Below are 21,719 nucleotides of genomic sequence, written 5' to 3' on the forward strand. Positions count from 1 at the left end.
AAGGATGAGGATGTACACATCCTGGACAGGGAGGAACGCTGATTTGAGCGCGGAGTCAAGGAGGCCATTTACGTGAAAACGGAAAAACCATCTCTGAATTGAGGAGGGGGCCTAAGGGTACATCTTTCGCCATCTTACAATACTGTGATTGCAGCCATTCCCCAACTCTCTGTGAATGGTACTCATGGCCATTGATCAATGGGCTTTGATCAGTGGGTTTTGGTCAGTGGTTGTTGATCAATGGTCATGAGAATTTGTATAATTATGATTAAGGAACTGACCTCCCAGCCCATTGTTCCTTCAGTGGGCTGGTTTCAGTCATTATGCAAATGTACTGTTTATAAGATTTGGGGAAACCTGCAGTCAGCTGAGACTGAAGAAGTCACTTGGATGAGTGACGAAACGTTTCTCCCAGAAAATGCTACGTCCAGATGAACAGAATCCACTTTTGGAGCAGTACTTCTGTTGTTCAGGTGACTGGACAGGTTGCTGCCCGCCGAGGTGGTAATTTCTGAATTGGTTTCACTGAGTAATTTTCTATTTCTTTATATAATAATACTAAAAACAATGTGTGTTCGCACCTGTTTGACCCTCGATTAAACAATCTTCCTTTGCTGACTGACAGAGCGATGCTGAAACAGAAGAAGAAAGTAAACAAAAATGTATCATTAAATAGCCATAAAAAAATAGATATTGTCCATAATGAATAAATAAATAAATAAATTAGATCCAGACATTACCGCACAAGAAAATAAATATTAAGAGAGAAAACACAAGCATAAAACATAGAAAAGAAAACAAACAAAAAGATACAGCATAAATTACCTTTGTTTTTTCTTACAACAGCATATGTTTCTTTCACTGCATTCACTGTACTGGCTTCTGTTGAAACTGGGGGGGGAAAAAAGAACATGCAACGACTATTTCTAAATCATTTAGGTTGCCCATTTGAATTTAGCTCAAGTCACTTTAATTCCTTGATACAAACCTCTAATAGGAAATTTCAGTTTTATTCTAGATATTAAACCAGTGTGTTACTATTACTATTACAATAATATTGAAACGGTGTTTGTTTTCTTACCTGTTTGATCCTCGAATGAGTGAGAAACATCTACTTTTGTTGACTGACAGAGTGACACTGCAGTAGAAGAGGGAAAAACAGAAAAATAAACAACAACAACAACAAAAACCAATCCCCCCCGCACCCCCAAATTCATCAGTACATGGCTAGGAGAAAGAGAAAGTGATATTTTCTTTTCTCTTTTTTTGAATAAACTTTAAATTAGCACATTTTCTATGTAAAAATTGTTACACTGCAGTGATTCCGTCTTTCTAGTGATTAAAATAATATACTTCTGAATGAACAGAACTGTATTACTTGTAGCAAACCAAAAAACATGAACACAAAATTATGTGTTATTTTTTTTTTACCTCCGCCCTGACGACATTTACCAAAGTGATGCAGTCCCACCACCAACAACAGAGCACTCAATGAAATAGTGGCAATGATCCAAGATGTGGCACATGGCGTCTCTTTGTGACTTGTTTTTTCTGAATGAGTTGTTGAATGTTAAAGAGTTAAAATTGTAAGGGGAACATAAACAACCCTAAATTTTCATTTATACTTCTTTATACTGCAACACTGTTTAAAATTTGACATATCTGCATTCAAAACTGAAAAAAAAAAAAAAACCCCACAAACCTTACTTCACATTTGATAATATCAGAAGGTGTATTTTGCACATTTCATAATATTTAATTTTTATATTTCATAATATTTCTAAAACACGAATAGATTCAACGGCTTTGCTTAAAAATCAATGATTGAAAATGTGTCTACATTTCAATTACATCACTGTCTGCACCAACCTTATATTAAAATGTAACACAAAAGATACCATACACGGTGTACACATGACTTAGCTCAGAATTACAAAGTGATGCAGTTGTAATAGTACTGCCATTAAAAAAGAAAGAAAAAAAGATATGACCCCTTCAGGGTCTTACCTGTGACTTTCAGCCAGCTCTCCGGTGACTGTCCACCTCCTGAGATGTTGCACGTGTAAAGTCCCTCATCTGTCTTTGAAACTTTTTGGATTATCATGTTTCCTGTGGAGCTGCTGTGAACATGAGCTCCATCTTTATAAAAATTAGAGGTGAAGTTGAAGGGAGCACTTTTGTTTCTGCAGCGAAGAGTCACAGCTTCACCCTGCATCACAGGAACAGCAGGACTCTCCAGGATCACAGATCCAGCTGAATGACAAGAATCTGAGATTTATTTGCTGTGAAATTTATTTAAACTAATTTTGAAAAAAAATGTTGTCCCAGTGCAAACTTACCAGTAACAGTAATGTTGATGCTGTCGCTTCTGTTTGCTCCTGTAGTCTCACACCAGCGCTCTCCACTGTCATCTGGATACACACTTTTTATTATGCACAATGATCCTGCTTTTCCCTGGTTGTTGTGACTGCATGAGTTTATTTTCCCTGTGGAATTATGCACAACTTCCCAATAAACAGCATCCTCACAGTAAAATATCACTGATTCATATTCAAAGAACTGCAATCTGTTTGGAACGATACGAAGAGAAACAGTTACTGCAACTGTGAAAAAGAAAAAAGAAAGGTACAGTTTAGACTTGTACTAAAACTGCTGTGGTTAAACAATGAAAAAAAATAACACTTGAGTAAATGAAAGCAAATTAACCGAAGAAGCGACTCATGACTCAGACTGATTACATGTACCAAATGAGCAGGTTCACTAGAAACACCACAGAACATATTCTTTCCATACTTTTCATACATTGTCTGCTCCCCGAAGCAGAAAATAGTAAATATCGTTCATATCAACAAGCAAATGTATGATACACACCAACTTCCTGGTAATGTGTACACAGCAGGGTCACTGAAGAGACAAAAAAAAATAGTTGGAGATTACAAAAAACTCTTGTTGGTTCCCACAGCTGCTGGCAAAGGTATCATAGCATCTCATAACTACTGTAGTTTAGTTTTTATGTGGAAATAGACATGGTACTTACATAATTTGATGCACATAGCTCTGACTTCCATGATGCCGTGCTGCTGACTGTGTCGGCACGTGACAAATGTAAAAGCAATGAGCAGGGGCGTTTTCCTGTGTGGCTTCTTTCTGCACGTAAAGCAATGCTAAACCTTTAAAAATAACTTTCAAAGAAGTTGTTGCCTTCACGTTACCAGCAGTGTTTCACTTCACTATGAAAGAGGCAACAAAGACAGAATAATGCTGCGTTCAATACTTTTAATCATTTAATATTTATTTATTTTTTAATGATGTTTACTTTATACCTTTATGTATTAGCATGCTAACATACATTCATTTGTACTAAAACTAATAAGCAACTTAAGATTTGAGTAGTAAAAATGCCATTACCAAAACTGAAGTAATAATAATAATAATAATATAATAATAATAATTAGATTTACTAACCCTAACATCTGCAATAATGAGAAGCAGTGACATAAAGCAAGGTTAACTTGGCAAGCTAATAACCAGACAGGTTCACATGAAAAAGTGTCCCAGCAGCACTGTTGGTGAATTTACAAAGGAAGATAAAACCACAATGTTACAAAAAGCTGAAGAGGTTAAACACATAACAAAAAACAAACGTAACACAGCCGCTGCAGACAAAGCAGTTGTGTGAGTGTGTGTACTGTAAGAGCAAAGGTTAAGTTCAGTTTAGTTTACTTTAGTTCAGTCTTAAATAAACTATATAAATGTACGTGCACTTTAAAAGTCAGTAAGACTGGGAAAGAGTTGCTTATGAATATGTTTTGCCTATTTGAAAATGGGAAGAAAATCTGCCATAAAAGCCAGCTGTCCACTGTAAGTTAACAGACGTACCAAAATAAGAAGTATACATACAAAGATAAGATAAGATAAGATAAGATAAAGATAAGATAAGCATACAAACATAGGCTATTTGTCAGGGTTCCTGGGTCATCGACCCAGTGCTTTCAGTTTTGTTAGTGTTCAGTTTATTTTTCCACTGCCTGTTTCACTTCCTGTTTGTTCCTGTGTCAGCTCGTCTCGTGCCATTAGCCAGATTATGTTCAGCTGTGTACTCACCGGTCTCTCATTATCATCCTCATCAGTCTGTGTATTTAAGTCTTCTGTTTCTACTCGTTCTTTGTCGTGTCATTGATGTTATGTTGTTGTTTCCGCCTGTATTCAGTCAGCCAGCCAGCCTTTCAGTCTGTCCTTCATTCAGTCAGTCAGTCGTCCAGCCAGCCAGCCATTTCCTACCTCTGTTCTGTGTGTTCACTGCATCGACAATAAATCACCCGGCTTCACCTACCTGCGAGTCCTGCGTTTGGGTTCCTTCTTCCTCGCCTCCACTCCGCGACCCCTGACACTATTCTGTTCTGAGATGTAATAATTTTTTATAAAACAATAAGATTCAGGAATCTACATAGTTATTATTGATGCTCATTGGTAACAAACAAAGTCTTCAGATGTTATTATAAAATTCAGTCCCTCATACTATCCATGCACAGAGCTATGATGTTTTCCAGAGAAATGATTGGTCAGTAGGTAATTGGATATCTGTTGATCGCTAATGGCAAACACAACCTGCTCCAGAGTAGCTTAGGATTGCAGGATAAGTTAGCATAAGGATATACCCCTGGTAAGAAGTGGACCACCTTTGAAGTAAAGAAAACCCAGGGATAACGCTGAGGTTACCATGATAAGACACAAGCCTGTTTTGTAATACAATAATGGAGATGTGTTGATATCACTGTTTCTAAAAACCCATAACAACTAAGAATTTCCAGTTCTGAATAAAACAGCATTTATATATGTGGCATGAAGCTATTCGAAAAATATGCCTATTTGTATACCCAGGACCTGTGTGATTGCAGAACTAAATCCACAAAAGATGATATCAGCATGGCCCTGATATAGCACGTTTGATCATAAACAAACATATATGAGAGTCTTTTTCACTGATTGCAGCTCTGCATGCAACACATTTGTCCTCAGTCAGCAAACATCTTAACTTGGGTCTTGGTTACTGTCTCTGATCAAATTGCCCACAAACAGCCAACTCCATTTTGGGTTTTTTTTTATTTTAAAAGCAAAACATCAGCTGTATTACCTACATACCAGTCTCACTTCAGTTCTGCTTAATGCCCTCGAGGCATGACAGCATAGCTGCACAGAAGTCAAAAGGACGAGTCTTTAGAGCGCCCCCTCCCTCTAAAGTGCATTCACTACGTGCACAAATAATCTTTGCTTAACTTTCTATAAAAGTTGCCGCATGCCTCTAGTTTAAAATTGAATAGATTTATAGTAATGGCAGCACGTTTCACAACAGTCCTACTCTGCTTCCTACTCTGTGTCATAAAACATTACACTGTGTTTTATTTTGTTTATTTTTCTTTTTTATGTTTTGTTTGTTTGTTTTTTCTTCTTTCTGGCTATAAAATAAAGTTAAAGACAGTTTACACTGAGTACATATGCCTGATATTTTATTGGCACTAAAAGCGATAAGCTTATCCAATGAAACTTCAGTGTCTTCATTATTTCAAATATAAATGAATCGTATAAATGAATCATACATCCAATGTATCATACAATACATTGTATGTACGATCCTGAAGGATGTAGCAGGACTGGAAAATGAGATGATTGACAAATATTTCATGAACTGCTGTGAGACCAGATTGGGCAATGGCATTGTGGACAGAAGGTCTTCTTGTACTTTGATAGTTCCATATCTATTCTGAGGCATACAGTTATATTAATTTATAGAATCTCTTACAGTTGTGTAGATATGTGTACATACCAAAACAAGACATTTCTTTTTCCAGAATTATTCTGTAAAAATGATTGTCACAGTGTTTAGGGTAATGCTGTCATGGTTGACAATGGCCAACCGCGGGGAAGTGAGGAAGGAGGACCCAGGCGCAGAGCTCTGAATATCAGCAGTGCATTTATTTACAGTGAATGGAAAATAACAATAAATGCCCGCGCTCTTCCCTGACAAGTCCATGTCTTTGTGCTCTCCGCTCTCGTGTCTCAGCACTCCCCGTGCTGGCTGTTGTCTGGCACTCCACACCTCCCCTGGGGATACAACAGAAGCAGCCGTCAGGACACATACAACCGAGGGGATACACACACTAACTAAGCTCAACCGGAAGACTACCGTGGAGTCACACGTAATGATCCCGCGCCAGAGGAAGATCCATCGCTCTCCTAAATAGCTCCCCTGACACTTCTCACGGACCCCGAGTCCTCCAGAGCTGGGTCCGTGACAAATGCAGCCTCTCAAGACCACATAGAGGATAATTTAGACTTTAATTTAAAGACTTTAAAGAGTACATATTTGAGTACAAAAATATACAATATATATGAAATATAGAAGAACAATATAGAAGAATGTAATTATACATTTACAAGTGAAATTCATTCTAAATATTTATTTACAATTTACATATCTCTAGGGGGCAAAAACTTCAAGGTCAACCCATGTTTCTACCTTACATTTTATTTCCCGTTTTATTTTACAACACAAAAAATAACCATTAAAGGTAAAAAAGAAGTTAAAGAAAATCTCTGATAAATTTGCATTATACAAAACAAAAAATCCAAAAATAATAGTCAGTCAGAACAAAGTGATCAATGAGATGCAAGCATGAGAAAGTCAATGTAAAAAATATGTAGTAATACGTAATATATAAGTAATAGGTAAATTATGACTTTGTAATACATGAAAAAACTAAAATAAAACATTCTAAGAGGCTGTGACTGAAGTCATAGAGACAAAAAATTAAATTTAAATTTTCATTTCTTAGTTTTTATTTATCTTGGTCTTCCTTTCCTGGGGCGGTCCTTGTGTGAGCCAGTATCGTTATGATGCTTGATGGTTTTTGCGACTCCACTTGTGGAAATATTAAATATATTAAAAATAGCAATTTTTAAGACTGACTAACCTTCAGGTCCTTAGGGACTAGTAAAACGCTATACAAATACAGGGCTGTCAGCTGTGTGCCAACCTGGCTTCTGCACAACATGGTGGTCCCAGCCCATTAAGAAGGCGAGAAATTCCACACAAGATCCCTGAAAAGGCACAGCTGTGAAGCAGGTAAATAAATCATGAAGCTCATTGAGAGAAGGCCAACTGTTTTCAATGCAGTCAACAAAGCAAACAGTGACTACTTTGAGGAATCTATATTATGAGTTGTGTAATTTTTTTCTTTGCTACATAATTCCATATACCGAGTTTAACATATTAGGTTTGTATCTACAATGTTGAAAGTATTAAAATGAAAGAAAACCCATTAAATGAGAACGTGTGTCCAAATTATTGACTTGTAGTGTAAATAGTGTGTTCATGAATTAGTAAAATGAGTAACATGCATTACTCGTTTGACCTCTGCCCTGTTACCAAATCTGAAAAGGGGACAGTGCACATGGTTTTTTCCCTTTCATTCCTCAAGTCCTATCTTTGCTGTAGAGGAAAGTTTGAGCTGGAAAATTACAGTGTCAATAGATAAAACGTTGCCACACGCCCACAGACACACACTCACAGTTTCACAGTTTTGTATGCAGATTTAATAAGACTATAGATGCCGTTTTATAACTTTTCTGGTCACCTTGCAGAGCAATACCAACAATAACCATTAGATGGGAGCAGAGCAAAGGTTTTTTCTCAACTACTGATCTGTGATCGTTAACAGATTACCCGTCACCACCAAATCCATTAAAAAAAAAAAAAAAGCTTTAGCATTGCGGAGCTCTGTGTGGTGTTCATGTTGTTGTTGCTACTTCTGATAGACTAAATTCTGAATGAAAGTGTAGTGGGAGAGAGTCATCCGAATGCTGGCTGTTATGTCTGTGTTTTGCAGGCCCCGCTGGTTTTGACTTATTCCCATGAACAAAGCAAGACAGAGCATATCCTTTTAACTTGCAAGGGGAGCTGATAGGACCAGGGTCTTGGAGCTGCAAGCTCCTCACCTGATCCCAGACAACTCCCAAGAGCCAGCCTCCCCTACAGCCTTTTATTAACTCTGTGGTCACACAAAAATCATTAATCATGCAACAGATAAAACACTCACATGTGAACATGTGTCATGTGTGTCTGCAACAGAGAACATCTGATGTGTGTGTCTCTATGAGCATGTGATGTGATCAGTGATATGTGTGTGTGTATCTGTGTAGGAAACAAGTCAGCATTCATCCTAAAGATGTAATCACTCTACTTCAAATCAGATTTTATATTCTGCACAAAAAATAACCACCATGTGTGCACCACCTCACTTGTCTTCTGTATTATAACATCGCTAACACCCACTCAGCTCCTGTCTTCTGTTTTCATACAGTCTGACCAAACAAATATAGAAAGGCTTCTTCTTTTATTTGGCTTTATTGAATAGATGTAGCCGCAGCTTTAAACAACACACCACTTTTTCACATCAACCACATTTCATTTACAGACTTGCACAGAGTCGTGCTTCACGGGTATATTTGACTGCTGACCACAAACTTGGTGTGTCTGTTTCGAAAAAAAAAAACCAGTTTAAAAACACCTTAAGATTAGGGGTTAACCACAGTAACTGCCTTTGAGAGCTAATGCAGCTCTTTTCTTGTAACAGCAATTATACACTTGTAAAAAAACAAAGCAGGTGGAACAAGTTCCATCAATAAAGGTCAACATCTAAATAACAGACATGTTCTTTTGTTAGTATTCAAACGTCATACATACTAAGAACCACATGGGTCTGGCTTGCATGTGTAGCTAAATGAATGCACACAAGCTATATCAATTTATAGACATGCACACCAAACCTGATCTGAAAATGTATTGTACAGCTTGTTCAAGTACAAGCTGGATAAACTGCTGCTCACTGTAAGGTATAAAGGAAGTGCCGAACAAAAAGAAACTAAGCTATTTGCTTTTCAGCATATCACAAACCAACGTGTTTTTGAATTTAAACATTAGTTTTCAGAGCGTCTGTTGTGACTCAATTAATGATTTTCTGCTATGGGTTGGTGGGGACCCGCTGAGGGGATCTCTGCGATGGTTCCTGGTTCTGCTGTGACAACAGACGGATTAAATCAGTTGGATGCCACATTTTTGCTTAATAAAACACTCACCTTTGTTGCAAAAGTACTTGGCAAAGTTTTTAATGTTGCTTAATATAAATGTTACTATTAAAATATTTTTTAATCACAGTTGAGTGTCACGCATGGCTATGAGTCTAGAGGACAGTTCACATTCATCTTATGTTGGAAAGCTACAGAGACAGGTAACTACGGTAACATCAGTGATAATGTTTGATATGACTAAGTCACAATTTCACTGGGTGGATTTGCTGGATTCGTTTTTTGAACTAAGCTAAAAATGTATGATTGTTTTGGATGAAATAAATCAATCTAAGCATTAAGATCACCCTTTTCTACACTTTAGCTCAAATACTTACAGGTACTGAATATATATAGTTAAGATTCATTGACTCCACTTTAATGCTGTCTCTGGCCATATTGTCAGTGAGCAACGTCACTTAAATTATTTTCCTTGCCCATTCTGATTCTCATTTTTGAACATCAGTAGATCAGTACACCACGTGTGCATTAGATATTTAATTTATATTAACTTTTATTAGGCTTAATCATAAAATTTTCTGCAAAGGTGTAATGTGATCAACAATTGGTTTGAACTGACAAATAATAGAGGATAAACAAAACCGGATAATTCTGAGTTACTTCCATGTTTTCAGTCTCACTCATACCTGAGCATGTTTTTCAAAGCTTTAAAACATAAAAACCGTATGCCATCAGTTGATAAACAGCAACTTTTAATTTCAAGTTATGATTGATAATTTAAAGTGAGATTTATCTTACTAAAGGTTGGGAGTGATTACAGTTTACAAATTTTATCTTTTGTTTGCATAGTGAAATTATGATTTCTTGGGCCAGCTGATGGCTTTTTATACGGGGTCTGCATGTTCTGTCTATGAACTGATTCTGAGTCTACTCTCCCAGAGTACTCAAAGCACTTTTTTGTGCTTTGAGTACTTTGAGTACTTTTTGGGCGACCGTGGCTCAGGGGGTTGGGAAGCGTATCTGTAACCGGAAGGTCGCCGGTTCGATTCCCGGGCTCTCTGTCCACGCTGTGTCCTTGGGCAAGACACTTTACCCTACCGCCTACTGGTGTTGGCCAGAGGGGCCGATGGCGCGATATGGCAGCCTCGCTTCTGTCAGTCTGCCCCAGGGCAGCTGTGGCTGCAACCGTAGCTTGCCTCCACCAGTGTGTGAATGCGAGAGTGAATGAATAGTGGCATTGTAAAGCGCTTTGGGTGCCTTGAAAAGCGCTATATAAATCCAATCCATTATCATTATTATTATTTATACAACATGCGTTATTCATCCATTAACAAAAGCACTTTCTTCTATGCTTAAGTGCTTTTTTAGCATTCACACTCTGATGGATGCATCAGAGAGCAACTTGGTGTTAACATCTTGCCCAAGGATCTTTGGCATGCAGACTGGAGCCGCCAGGGATTGAACCACCAACCTTCTGGTCACTAGATGTTAATGAATCAGCCCTATTTCATCTGCTTTTACTCCTTAGTGGCTAAGGGTGGTCCTTCCAACTTGCGGGAAGCTGCCCACCTCCACTGATGAAGATGATCTCAGTCCAGGAGGGAAATACAGCATTCTGGTAAGGTGCCAAGGGCATACACAGTGGGCTGTGGTAGACTTATCCAATTTATCAAAACCCTGGTCCTGGTTTGGCCTGGGGTGTTGTTCAAGGCAGAGTTGGCGGAGATCAGTGGTTTACATCGGTATGTTCACAAATATCCCATGATGCCTCCACAAGTTGAGGACATGCTACAGACCCATGATAGACTGGCGACCTGTCCAAGGTATAACAGCAACACTGAAATCAAGGAGCAGAAAAGAATGAGTGGATGAAATAAATTTAACATTGTGTTTGTTTTATATTTGAATTTTTAGTGTCTATGATACAGTTATGTTACAAAAGACTCATGCCACATGAACTAATGCCAAGAAACATTGATATCTATTGTAAGACAAGCTTGTTATTAAATGTTATTTTTTTGGAACAGTGAGTTCAGCTTCACTAGTCATACCCAGACATGAATATTGCCACTCTTACTGAATCAAGAAATCACTTAAAAAGAACCAGAGAAGCAGGTTAAAGAGCAACATGATCATGCCACGATTGAAAAGAAACTAAAGCATGGAGAAACAAAGTCATCTGGAAAGAGTTGCAAAACCATTTTGAAGTGAAAGACTCATTGTCAGGTATCACAAAAACGTGATTGCCAATGGTGTTGCAACCAGTGATTCATCAGTAATTCATTAGTCTCAACCATTCATCACATGTTAGGTGAATGCAGAGCATAAGGCATCACTGTTCTCAGTCTTACCTACGGTATTGTAGAATAGCAAGCATCCTCTGCCACAGCTTGGTAGATACCTGGTGAAGCCATGTATGCTACTGGGGTTTTCACTGTTTCTGTTTGAAGAGAGATGAAATTGAATATGTTGGTTAACAAAATAGAATCTAATTCAATCACTTATTTACAATACTTTTCATCACATCTCAACAATAACATTGTTTAAATTGTGATAAAAGATGCAATAAACAGGGAGAACAATTAAATATCAACATAATTATTAAAGGACTACAAAATAACAGTTAGTCATAGTATTGTATATTTTGGCAACAATGTGATTTTGGCAACAATTTCTTATTTCTTATTAGGTAGAAGAATGGTTTTGTGAAATGATCAAAATGGCTGTGCTGAAACATGTTTTGTTGGGGAAAATGTCAAAGTGTTTGTTCGACAGACCAAAGAAGGTGATTAGACTTGATGGCAGAATGAATAAGTGTAGGCGAGCATACAAAAGAAGGGATCAGCAAATAAGAGAGCGGGGAGGGCAGATCGAGGAAACTTAGTGAATCAGGAAGTGCAGAGCATTAGTAAGGAGGAAATGTGAAGCTGTGAAGATAATGAAGAGTTGAAAGATGAGTGGTACTGATGACACAGCCGTGGGGTTATGGAAAATTCTAGAGGGTAGAGCAGTTGTACTTTTTAACCAGATTTTACTAAATATTATGTGCAGACTTATACTATAATATCACAATGAATCTTACCTAGAGGTTGAGTGCCACCCTGGCCCAAAAAATGATAAACTGGATTAGGACACAATTCAGCTTCATCTGATGGAGACAAACAGTAGGAGTGAGGGAGCAGATAACCACAGCAACATCAGTAATTACGACCCATGTCTGCCTCTCATCGTCAATAATAGGATCACACCAGATAACACAGTTATTATTAAATAAGGTAAAAAATAAAATAAAATACAGCAATGGAAAATGAAATGAAATGAAATGAAATTAAAAAAAAGATTTCTTATGAGAAACCTAATCTAACGGGATGTTATTGCTGATAGTAAAGGCATTTCTTACTGTTTGTGTTCTGTCCTGTTTGATCTTCTGTTGAGCCTGAACCACATGCCATCGTTGACCAATAGACCAAAGCTGCAATAAAAAAAGGATAAATAACTGCAATAACCAATAATCAAAACAGATGAATAGAGCAGTTAAAGAAACTGAAGAAACATTAGCAACTGAAGAATAAGGCATATATATATATATATATATATATATATATATATATATATATATATATATATACATACATATATGTATATATATATAAATTTCCCCCTTTTTTTTTACCTCTGTACAAATCTTTGCGGAAGTGATAGAGTCCCACCACTGCAATCAGAGTGCTCAGTAAAATAGTGACAACGATCCAAGGTGTAGTAGCGGCACAGTGGCTCCTCTTGTTGTGACTGTCTAGATAAGTTGTTGAATGTACATTTAGCGAGTTTGAAGAAAGATTAAGTATAAATTCCACTATTAATAATTTCACACTCGCATGTTTAAAATGTTACAAATCCTATACCAAAGTCCTCTAAAAGGTCCAAAGAACCTTCTTCAATAACTGATGATTAACCCCACAAAGAAAAAAAACATTCTGAAAAGCTTTGCAAATATTTGCATCACACATATGTATAATTATTTTTGAAACATTACTGTTTCTCACCTGTGAAACATGGCAGAGAGACAGACAGCCAGCTCTCTGGTGATTCTCCAGCTCCTGAGATCTTGCACTTGTAAAGTCCTTCATCAGACTTTAAAACTCCCTGGATGGTCATGCTTCCTGAGGAGCTGCTCCTGTTGTGAACTCCATTTTTGTAGAAATCAGCTGCGATATTGGATGAAGACTTCTTCTTTCTGCAGCGCAGAGTCACAGCTTCTCCCTCCATCACAGGAACAGCAGGACTCTCCAGGATCACAGAACCAGCTGAATGACAGGTGATTTCAAGTTATAAAATGTTGAACTTGTGTTTGTTTGTGACAAAATACTGCCTTCACTAAAGCATACCAGTGACAGTGATGTTGATTTTGTTGCTTCTCTTCCCTCCTGCTGTCCCACACCAGTATTCTCCACTGTCACTTGCATAAAGATAATGAATGGTGCACTTTGATCCTGTTGTTGTTGCTGTTGTTTTCTTACTGGTTTTGTTGCATTGCTCTACTTCCTTCTTCATCTTATATAACACATCTCCATGAGAAGGCTCCTCACAGTGAAAACTAACTGACTCATATTCAAAAAACTGGGATTTGTTTGGAACAATACGAAGAGAAACTGCATCTGAGAAAAAAATGACAAAATACAAAAAAAAAAGATTCAATGTTATTGCTGAATTAACAAAGCGCTGGAACCTATCCCAGCAGTCTTAAGGCGAGAGGCGGGGTACACCCTGGACAGATCGCCAGTCTGTCACAGAGGTAACGCATAGACACAGACAACCATTTGCACTCACATTCACTCCTGCATTCACACCTATGGGCAATTTTGACTTTCCAATTAACCTATCCCACTAAGTACAGGTGACAGCATGGTGGCATGGTGATTACCACTGTTGCCTCAGAGCAAGAAGGTTATGAGTTCAGTTCCACCAGGCCAGGGTCTTTCTTTGTTGAGTTTGCATATTCTCCCTGTATATGCATGGGTTCTCCACGGCTTCCTCCCACAGTCCAAAGACATGGATTTAAGTTGCAAATGTAAAATGTGCATAACAACTTTTGTGACCAAACCCAGTAAAGGTGGTGATTGACCAAAATGTTCTTTTTGGTGCTTGAATAAACCATCTTTTCCTCCAATCACAAAATGATAAATAAGCAAACAGATATTACTCACCAACTTTCTGAGCATGTGCACACAGCAGAATCAGCACAGGCATCACTAAAAAGACCAAAAATAGTTACTATAAGATGTACCCACATCTTCAGACATCTTTAGACTTGCCAACTCTTACAGTTAAAAGTGCTATTCCTTGTTAAGTTGTTGATTAGAAACATTACTTTGTACTTGTTATTTCTAAGGTGTCACCAAAGGTTTCTGCTACATGAAAGCTATAAATCACCACAGCCTTTTAACAACATTGTTAACCTTAACAAACTCTTTATAGTTTAATTTTAATGTATAAACTGAGACAGTACTTACACAGTCTGATGCACAGAGCTCTGACCTCCATGATGTCTTGCCGCAGACCAACCAATAGATGTTTCCTGTATGACCTTTGCGAAACAACTATGTGAAAATAGTTTTCAGAGAAGCAGAGCTGTTGCTGTGGTAGGTGAGACAGAGCACATACTGATGCTTTCAAATCTATTTGTAGCCATTTAACGTTTTTTATGCTTTCATTATACCAGTGATGGCCTGGCCAGTCACAGTAATCCTAACAGCTTATAACTAAATTTCCATGGTAGCACTAAAAAAGCTCAAGTAGCTTTAAGTCATTGAAATTCCTCACTAATACAAAAGCACTGACTAAATGAATATTTTGCACTGTGTAGTTGTACAGATATTAAACTGGTGGGAACCCAGCATTAATAACAAAGCTGTTCTCACACAGAGATCAACACTGAGCTCAGTGATGTTTTGCATTAGACACAAAAACAGACGTGAAACAACTCTAAATAGTGTTCAAAGCTGCTGTTATATGGGTTAAACCTCAGTAATTCCATTTATAACCAGAAAGTCACACTAGTGCTGCCTTCAACACAACTTGTAGTCATTTCACGTAATCTTCAGTGGAAATGTAACTATATGTTGCAGCAATGCGTACCTCAGAAAGTCCTTAAAAGTATACTTATATACTTATACATATTACACTGCAAGTGTGCAGAGAAGAATTTACCAGTCAATGCCTCTATTGTACTGGCAGTACCTTCCAATACATGTTTAAGTACATCATGAAGCAGTGCAAACATTTTCCCACACAGCAACACACACATATGCAGATTGACATGGTTGATCTGAGCCTTTCATTTCCGTTAAAGTTCCTTAATACCAGAGTGATATTTACATGTGCATATTATGAGAAGTTTATACCTCCCACATTCTCCTAACGAGAAAGTGTTGATACTCAGAGCACTCAGGCTCTATAATGGCTACTTTTACATCTTTTACATCTTTTACATCTGATTCCATTGTTTTGGCACTCATATTCCCCCGTTGAAAAGATTCTAATATTAGCAGAGCCCCTAAAATTATGTATGGATGGTGCCTTCATGAGGGTTATGTTGCCAGTATATTATAATAAAGAGGGACAGAACATGAGCTTGTTTACAGCTTGACACACTTGCCTCTAAGGGGGTTTCCATTTCTACTTAGCGCCATGCGCCACCTAGTGACATCTTGGAGTAATGTCAAAGGAATCAGTAAATAAAGACAGTATAAAGATATTATAAAAAAATATTATTTAACTTATGAATTGAATTTTGAATCCCTACTTGTGTTATTTATCAGTTAAAATCACCTTCAATTTCAGTCTGCCTGGGCCTTGTGTTCAGCATCATAAACAACAGTCAAAGACAACAGTGCTTAAACTGAACGTCCTGGCAGTCCTAAATATTCTGTTCTCTTTTTTTTCTTCCTCATTTGAGCACCTCTTTTTTTAGCTTAATTTAAAATAGTATAAAATAATAACGCAATAATCAAAAAGGCCACTGCCTCACCCAGTGACTGTCAACTGATTTGGGGTCATCTTGCACAAATGATTTGGGAGGCTCATTTCTGTAGATTTGCCTTCCTGGTCTCCCCGTTTCCCACACATTCAACTAATAATTCATCAGAGACCTCCATATAGAAGGAATAGTTGTGGGTATGATTCTCTGCGAGACCATGTTTGTATCTACTAAAGATAGACTGATCCAATATACAGCATCGGTATCAGTCTGATCCTGACCTAAATTACTGGGTCAGAGATCAGGGAGAAATAAAAAATGTAATCCAATCCTTTAAATATCACAAAAGCACCTCACAAAACCTACGACATGATATAATCCAGGTAGTGAGATCATCCGTCACATGATAGAGCGAGTTACTTCACACCGAAAGCATTTGGAGCATCTGGAGTCTCAGTCTGTGCTGCCAAACCAGCATTTCATCTCCGAGCAGGCCAACCCAGGCAAGTAAAGCAGGTGTGTAAGTTCTTCTCTGAACGTTTGTAAAGCATTCCCACCTTAAGCTCAACAACCAATATACGGAGCTCCAATGTCTGTGTGTTGTCATTGCTACGTCTGACCATACGATGGATAGACTCAAGTTTTACAAAAAGCAGTGTTGCAGGCTAAACAGTTTTGTGGTTCTAAAATAAATTTATGAAAACACAGTTTTGTATAGAAATTACACAAAATTCAGGTTAAATATGATAGAAACAGCTTACACTGACATCCATCTTGATAAAAGATGAGTGTCATGAAGCTGTGTTTGCATTTATTTGCACTGCTTTCCACTCTGGATGTCTTATTTATGTTGAGCTGTAAGTATAAAAGGGTCCATTCTACAATCAGATTTTTTTAAGTTGTTGAATAGAAACATTAATTTGTACTGATATTGCACTTCTACTTATTTTTTTCAGAACCAGAGTTGTTTTAAATCTGCATAAAATTGCATTATAAATTACTTTTATTATTACTTTATATATTACATATATATTATATAAATTACTTCATTATTACTTTTATTACTTTAAATACTTAGGTTTAAAGTTATGCTAAAAGTTAAAATAAAAAGATCAGTATTGCTGAACTGCAAAATATTTTGGGTGCAGTGTGTTTTTTTACATACATATATAATAGAGTAGCTTTAGTGTTTTTTGTTTTGTTTTTTGTTTTTTTTTTTAAATTTGAGTATGAACTTGTACAAAATACAGCAAGACATTAAAAACCAGTTTTATTGATTAGAAAATAAACGAATTTATATCGGTATTGGCAGATATCAAAATGTATGATAGCGGTATCGGACATAAAAAAAGTGGTATTGTACCATCTCTTCAAAATACCATCAATTATTTAATATATTGTCAATGCCCATTCACGCTTCCTGTCAAGACAAAAACTGAGTAAATAGAACTGTTTAGAAAATGGTGGTAAAATTGTGGTGAGCCATGTTTAAGGCAAATGATATACAAGCGCTTGCAAAGCTTTGACTGCTTCCAGATGCAGAGTAACTCCAGTAATTGCATGACAGAAGTTAGAGCTAAGACCCAGTTTGGCTTGGAGTTGACTAACTTAGGCAGAAAGACATTAAGGGATTCATTATGTTGCTTTTAGCATCTCTGTTACCACGTTACTGTTTTCTAAGAGACATGTTTTTGAATGTGCTGCATGAAAAACGTTTGCTGTGTGTATGTGTGTGTGTGTGTGTGAGGGCATTTTCTTCTTTGTCTGCAAAATTAATCACATAAAATTGAGCCGTTAATATCACAAATGGCTTTCCAATTTGGTAATAGAACAGACTTAATTTCTTCTTCACATATCCAAAACACATCTGCTAGTGGATAAGGTCCATTTGTTAAACTATAAACATTTAACCATTGGGAATAGGATTTATTATGTCCTAATATTTATACACCCCGCCCCGTTTTTGGCAGATCATACATGGTCTCACATATTCTTTTGCTGAAGTTTCAAAATTTATAGTGTAGAATTGTCGGTTTATCATAAAGATCATCCCTCAGAGTATCCCTCCTGATGAGCCATGGCTCAAAACCATGGCTCACTAGAGCGGCTGTTTTGTGTAATGACTTGGGAAGAATGGGTTTTCCTGCTATTTTCATTATGTCATCAGTGTTCTGCAGTACAGATAGTGGGATGGTGTGATTTTCATGAGTTGTTAGTAAGACTGTGGTTGCTATAGCTGCTGCTTTTGCAGCAAACAGAAAGCATCTCACAATTTATTGTATTACCAAATAAATGTATTGTCTGATTACTGCTTGGTCATACCAGACTCTCTCTGTCTTTATTTTATCCTTCTCTGTTTTCACAAACGTTTCACCTATTGTCCTGCAAGCTGGAGAGTTAACTGTCAACAGTGGATAAATTCAGCATTTGATAACAAAATTCTGTTAAGTTTTTTCTGCTTTAACACCAATGGGAGATACAGGCGCATGTATAGTGTGTGCTGTAGTGTAAGCTGTTCTTCATTGCATGTATGTGTGTTAGTACACTTGCATGCAGGGCCTGTGGGCCTGTCTCACCCAAAAGGGCATTTTCTTAACAGCTGCCTTTCTCTTGCGTGTGTTAAGAAAGGCAAATGTGCTTGTAGCAGTTGTGAGATTATTATGCTGTTATATGTTACATTATACCTGTAATCAAAATTAGTATTGATACTGCTGTAGGCCACATCGTACTTCTTGTGTAATCAGTATGTAGTTTTAGTTTGCATCACACTTCTGATTTAAAAGAATGTGGAAATCATTAGATGTATTAGATAGGTTTGTATCATCCTATACTGCTGATTTTCTGTGAGTGAGTTTCACTGTTTCATGACATTTCATATTGCTAAGTTATGAAGAGAATATTGTGTGCAGAGAGTCAGGGCCTTGCTTTTCTGATAGTAGAGACAACAGAGCACATTGCATGGGAGCTCCACCTCCACCTTTTGTTGAAAGCAGAAAAACAGGGAGCCAAGATCATAACTCACAGTTAGAAAGAATGTGAATGCTTAGTTTGTGGCTGTGACACATTTTGTATGGCTTCTTTTCTTTTGTTCAGTAGCTTTCTGCCTTCACCTGAGAGGGTGTGCCCTAAGTATATGCCTTCAGGTCTCCATAATTAGAGTTTATTTAAAGATACCTTGTGGCCTTAACTCAGCCAAGTGACGTAACATAGCCATAGTATTTTGCTTACACCCTTCCTCTGTGTGTCACTAAAATGTCCTCTACGTAGAGTAGAAACTGTCTCTGCCCCTCAAAAGTGAAGCCAAACAGGTGTTGTGGGTCAGGGTGGAAAGGCACTGAGAGAAAAAATTCGATTCAATTTTATTTATATGGCGCCAAATCACAACAAAAGTCGCCTCAAGGCGTTTGATAAGTCTATCACTGAGAACCATTGTTCTTTTGGAGTGACTGGATTCAGTATAGTGTGAGGATTTGCTACTACTGGTGGCATCATTTCAGTGATTTCATTTATTGCTCGCAGATCATGCACTAGACGGTATTTTGCAGTATTAGCTTTCTTCACAACTGTTGCGAAATCAGTTTCACCCCAGTTCGTTTTATTCCTCGAAACTTCCAGAGACGGCACCGGAACTCAGTAGTTATTTCACAAAACCTTTATTCATCTTTGTTCATCTTCATTTAAGCATGCACTTCTAGAAGGGAAGACGAGGGCGATGTCCCTCTGCAAGATCTTCACCTCTTTGTTAGTTACAGCCAGCTTTATAGAAGCGACCCCATCATAAAACCCCCACGGTGTGCTGCAAACTCTGTGTGTCTGTGTGTGTATGCACAAGCACGTGAGTGCCTGTGTGTGCGCGTACCCGTATGCCTATGTGAGTGCGCGTGAGTGACTGAGTGTATGCGCGTACCTGTGTGTATGTGTGAGTGCACGTGAGTGAGTGTGCGTGTCGATGTATGAGTGTAACAGTTTAAGCACTGTGTGACCCTGCCGGTCATAAAAGTCCATCTCCCTTCCAGACCACAGTTATCCAGTTAGAAATGTTGAGACCCCCACCCAGGTATCCTCTGCGGAATTTCCACTCAGCATTAATTCCTCTTTGTCTTACTTTCACAGTTCAACTGGGGGAGGGTCTCCTAAAATCTACTCCTAAGTTCATGACACAGTCAGGCCTTTATTTATATCCAGGGCAGTGTCAGTGTCTCACAACTCTATATCCTATCTAACACATTCCTAAACTCTAAAATAAGCTAAACATTCCTACACCACTTAAACAAAACATCACTCTTTGTTTTATTATTATTATTATTATTAAATCCTCCTTTCTCAAAAAACAGAAAATGAAATCGTAGTTGTTTTTGGCTGAGAAACACAAAACCTCCTTTTTTTTCTGTTTAGCTTTCAAGACAAGAAACTAAGTTTTAACTTTTCAACCTTGTCACCTAAAACAAAGCAGACAAACCAGCTCTCAGCTGGCTCTGAACTTATCATTATCAAGGTCGCATGGTGAGAGCTACTTCAGAAGTCACAGTGCTCTTCACTCAAGCAACACGTCAAAAACAAAAAACAAAAAGCAAAAAACTCAGCACACTACACAGAGAACAACATTCAAGACACAACTGAAGATGCTGTTCTTCTTTGTTCTCCTTGAACTTTAGAATAAACTTCATCTGCAATAGTAAATCATATGCCTAATCATTATGTGTCACTGTGATCCACGAGTGTGATCACAAATTTACTTATTTTTCAAAACAAAACAAAAAAACAAAAAAAAATTGCTGATGGCGTGATCGCTTTACACACATGAGTCAGGATGCAAAAAAGGCTGCTGCCAAAAACAAATAAGAAGTAAGAGGGAAGAAAAAACTGAGCTCACAGACAGCTGCATGTTTGATCTCTCATGCAGCTCCTGCTCTAGAAAACGTGTTACTTGCTCATCAGCTTAGCAGTGACCACATATTTATTTCAGCTTCTCAATTTTGTAGCTTTAGCTGTTGTATACAGGGTTTAGCTTATTAGTTGTTAGTATAGGTGTGCTCTATATCTCAACAATGTCTCATCCAGGATGACAGGTTTTCAAGCAGGTCAAGTGCCTCTATGCACTTAATTGGTTTAGATATTTTCTTTGTTTTCTTCATCTCATATGTCATTGTGCTGAGTTTGAGCAACCTTAAGCTTGATGCAGACTGCTTTTAACAATTATCCACCTCACATCATAACTGACTGAGGTGCCTCTTCATATTAATATTATTTCATTATTATGAAACACTATTATCTTTTTATATAACAGCAATAATATATTACAATATTTTATTTATATTTTATTTTGTATCCACCAAGGGCTGCGGGTGATCTGCAGTTTCACCCTTTCCCAAGCTGGAGACATTTTCCTTTTCACACACTTTCCTTGGCTGAACAATGACACAACCTTAATATACCTTATGCATCTCTCTATTTCATTTAATATGTGTTTGTGTGAATTATCTGCTTTCATTCATTCTATTCATTCTGGGCATGATCTTCATCCCAACTATGTTTCATTATTAATACCAGTTTACAGGTTGTTATCCATCGCTATTATTAGTTTGAATACATTACAGTTAGGCTCTAATTTAATTTAGCCTTTTATTTATTTAACTTTATTCCGCTTGTATTTATATGT

General features: G+C 37.5%; 2 protein-coding genes across 2 annotated transcripts in view; both read right to left on the minus strand.

Moving 5' to 3' along the window:
- LOC148103686 (low affinity immunoglobulin gamma Fc region receptor III-like) overlaps positions 1-3,068 on the minus strand; it is a 4,110-nt gene extending 1,042 nt beyond the window's left edge. The window contains exons 1-8 of the mRNA XM_087832782.1: positions 3,038-3,068; positions 2,872-2,904; positions 2,340-2,597; positions 2,008-2,253; positions 1,432-1,551; positions 1,082-1,138; positions 826-891; positions 582-632 (exon numbers count right to left, since the gene is read on the minus strand). Coding sequence (XP_087688908.1) covers positions 582-632; positions 826-891; positions 1,082-1,138; positions 1,432-1,551; positions 2,008-2,253; positions 2,340-2,597; positions 2,872-2,904; positions 3,038-3,068 — 862 coding nt within the window. The remainder of the gene's footprint in view (positions 1-581; positions 633-825; positions 892-1,081; positions 1,139-1,431; positions 1,552-2,007; positions 2,254-2,339; positions 2,598-2,871; positions 2,905-3,037) is intronic.
- A 7,762-nt stretch (positions 3,069-10,830) lies between these two features.
- Positions 10,831-14,646, minus strand: LOC148103687 (uncharacterized). The gene is made up of 9 exons (XM_087832798.1): positions 14,595-14,646; positions 14,289-14,333; positions 13,470-13,739; positions 13,128-13,388; positions 12,758-12,877; positions 12,485-12,556; positions 12,167-12,232; positions 11,436-11,524; positions 10,831-10,921 (listed from the first exon to the last, which is right to left on the minus strand). The coding sequence occupies exons 1-8, from the start codon at positions 14,623-14,625 to the stop codon at positions 11,436-11,438; spliced, it is 954 nt and encodes a 317-aa protein (XP_087688924.1). The 5' UTR covers positions 14,626-14,646; the 3' UTR covers positions 10,831-10,921.
- Between the last annotated feature and the right edge of the window lie 7,073 nt (positions 14,647-21,719).

The sequence above is a fragment of the Neolamprologus brichardi genome, chromosome 3 (assembly GCF_056152115.1).
Source record: "Neolamprologus brichardi isolate AB-2024 chromosome 3, ASM5615211v1, whole genome shotgun sequence".
In the NCBI taxonomy this organism is placed as follows: Eukaryota; Metazoa; Chordata; class Actinopteri; order Cichliformes; family Cichlidae; genus Neolamprologus; species Neolamprologus brichardi.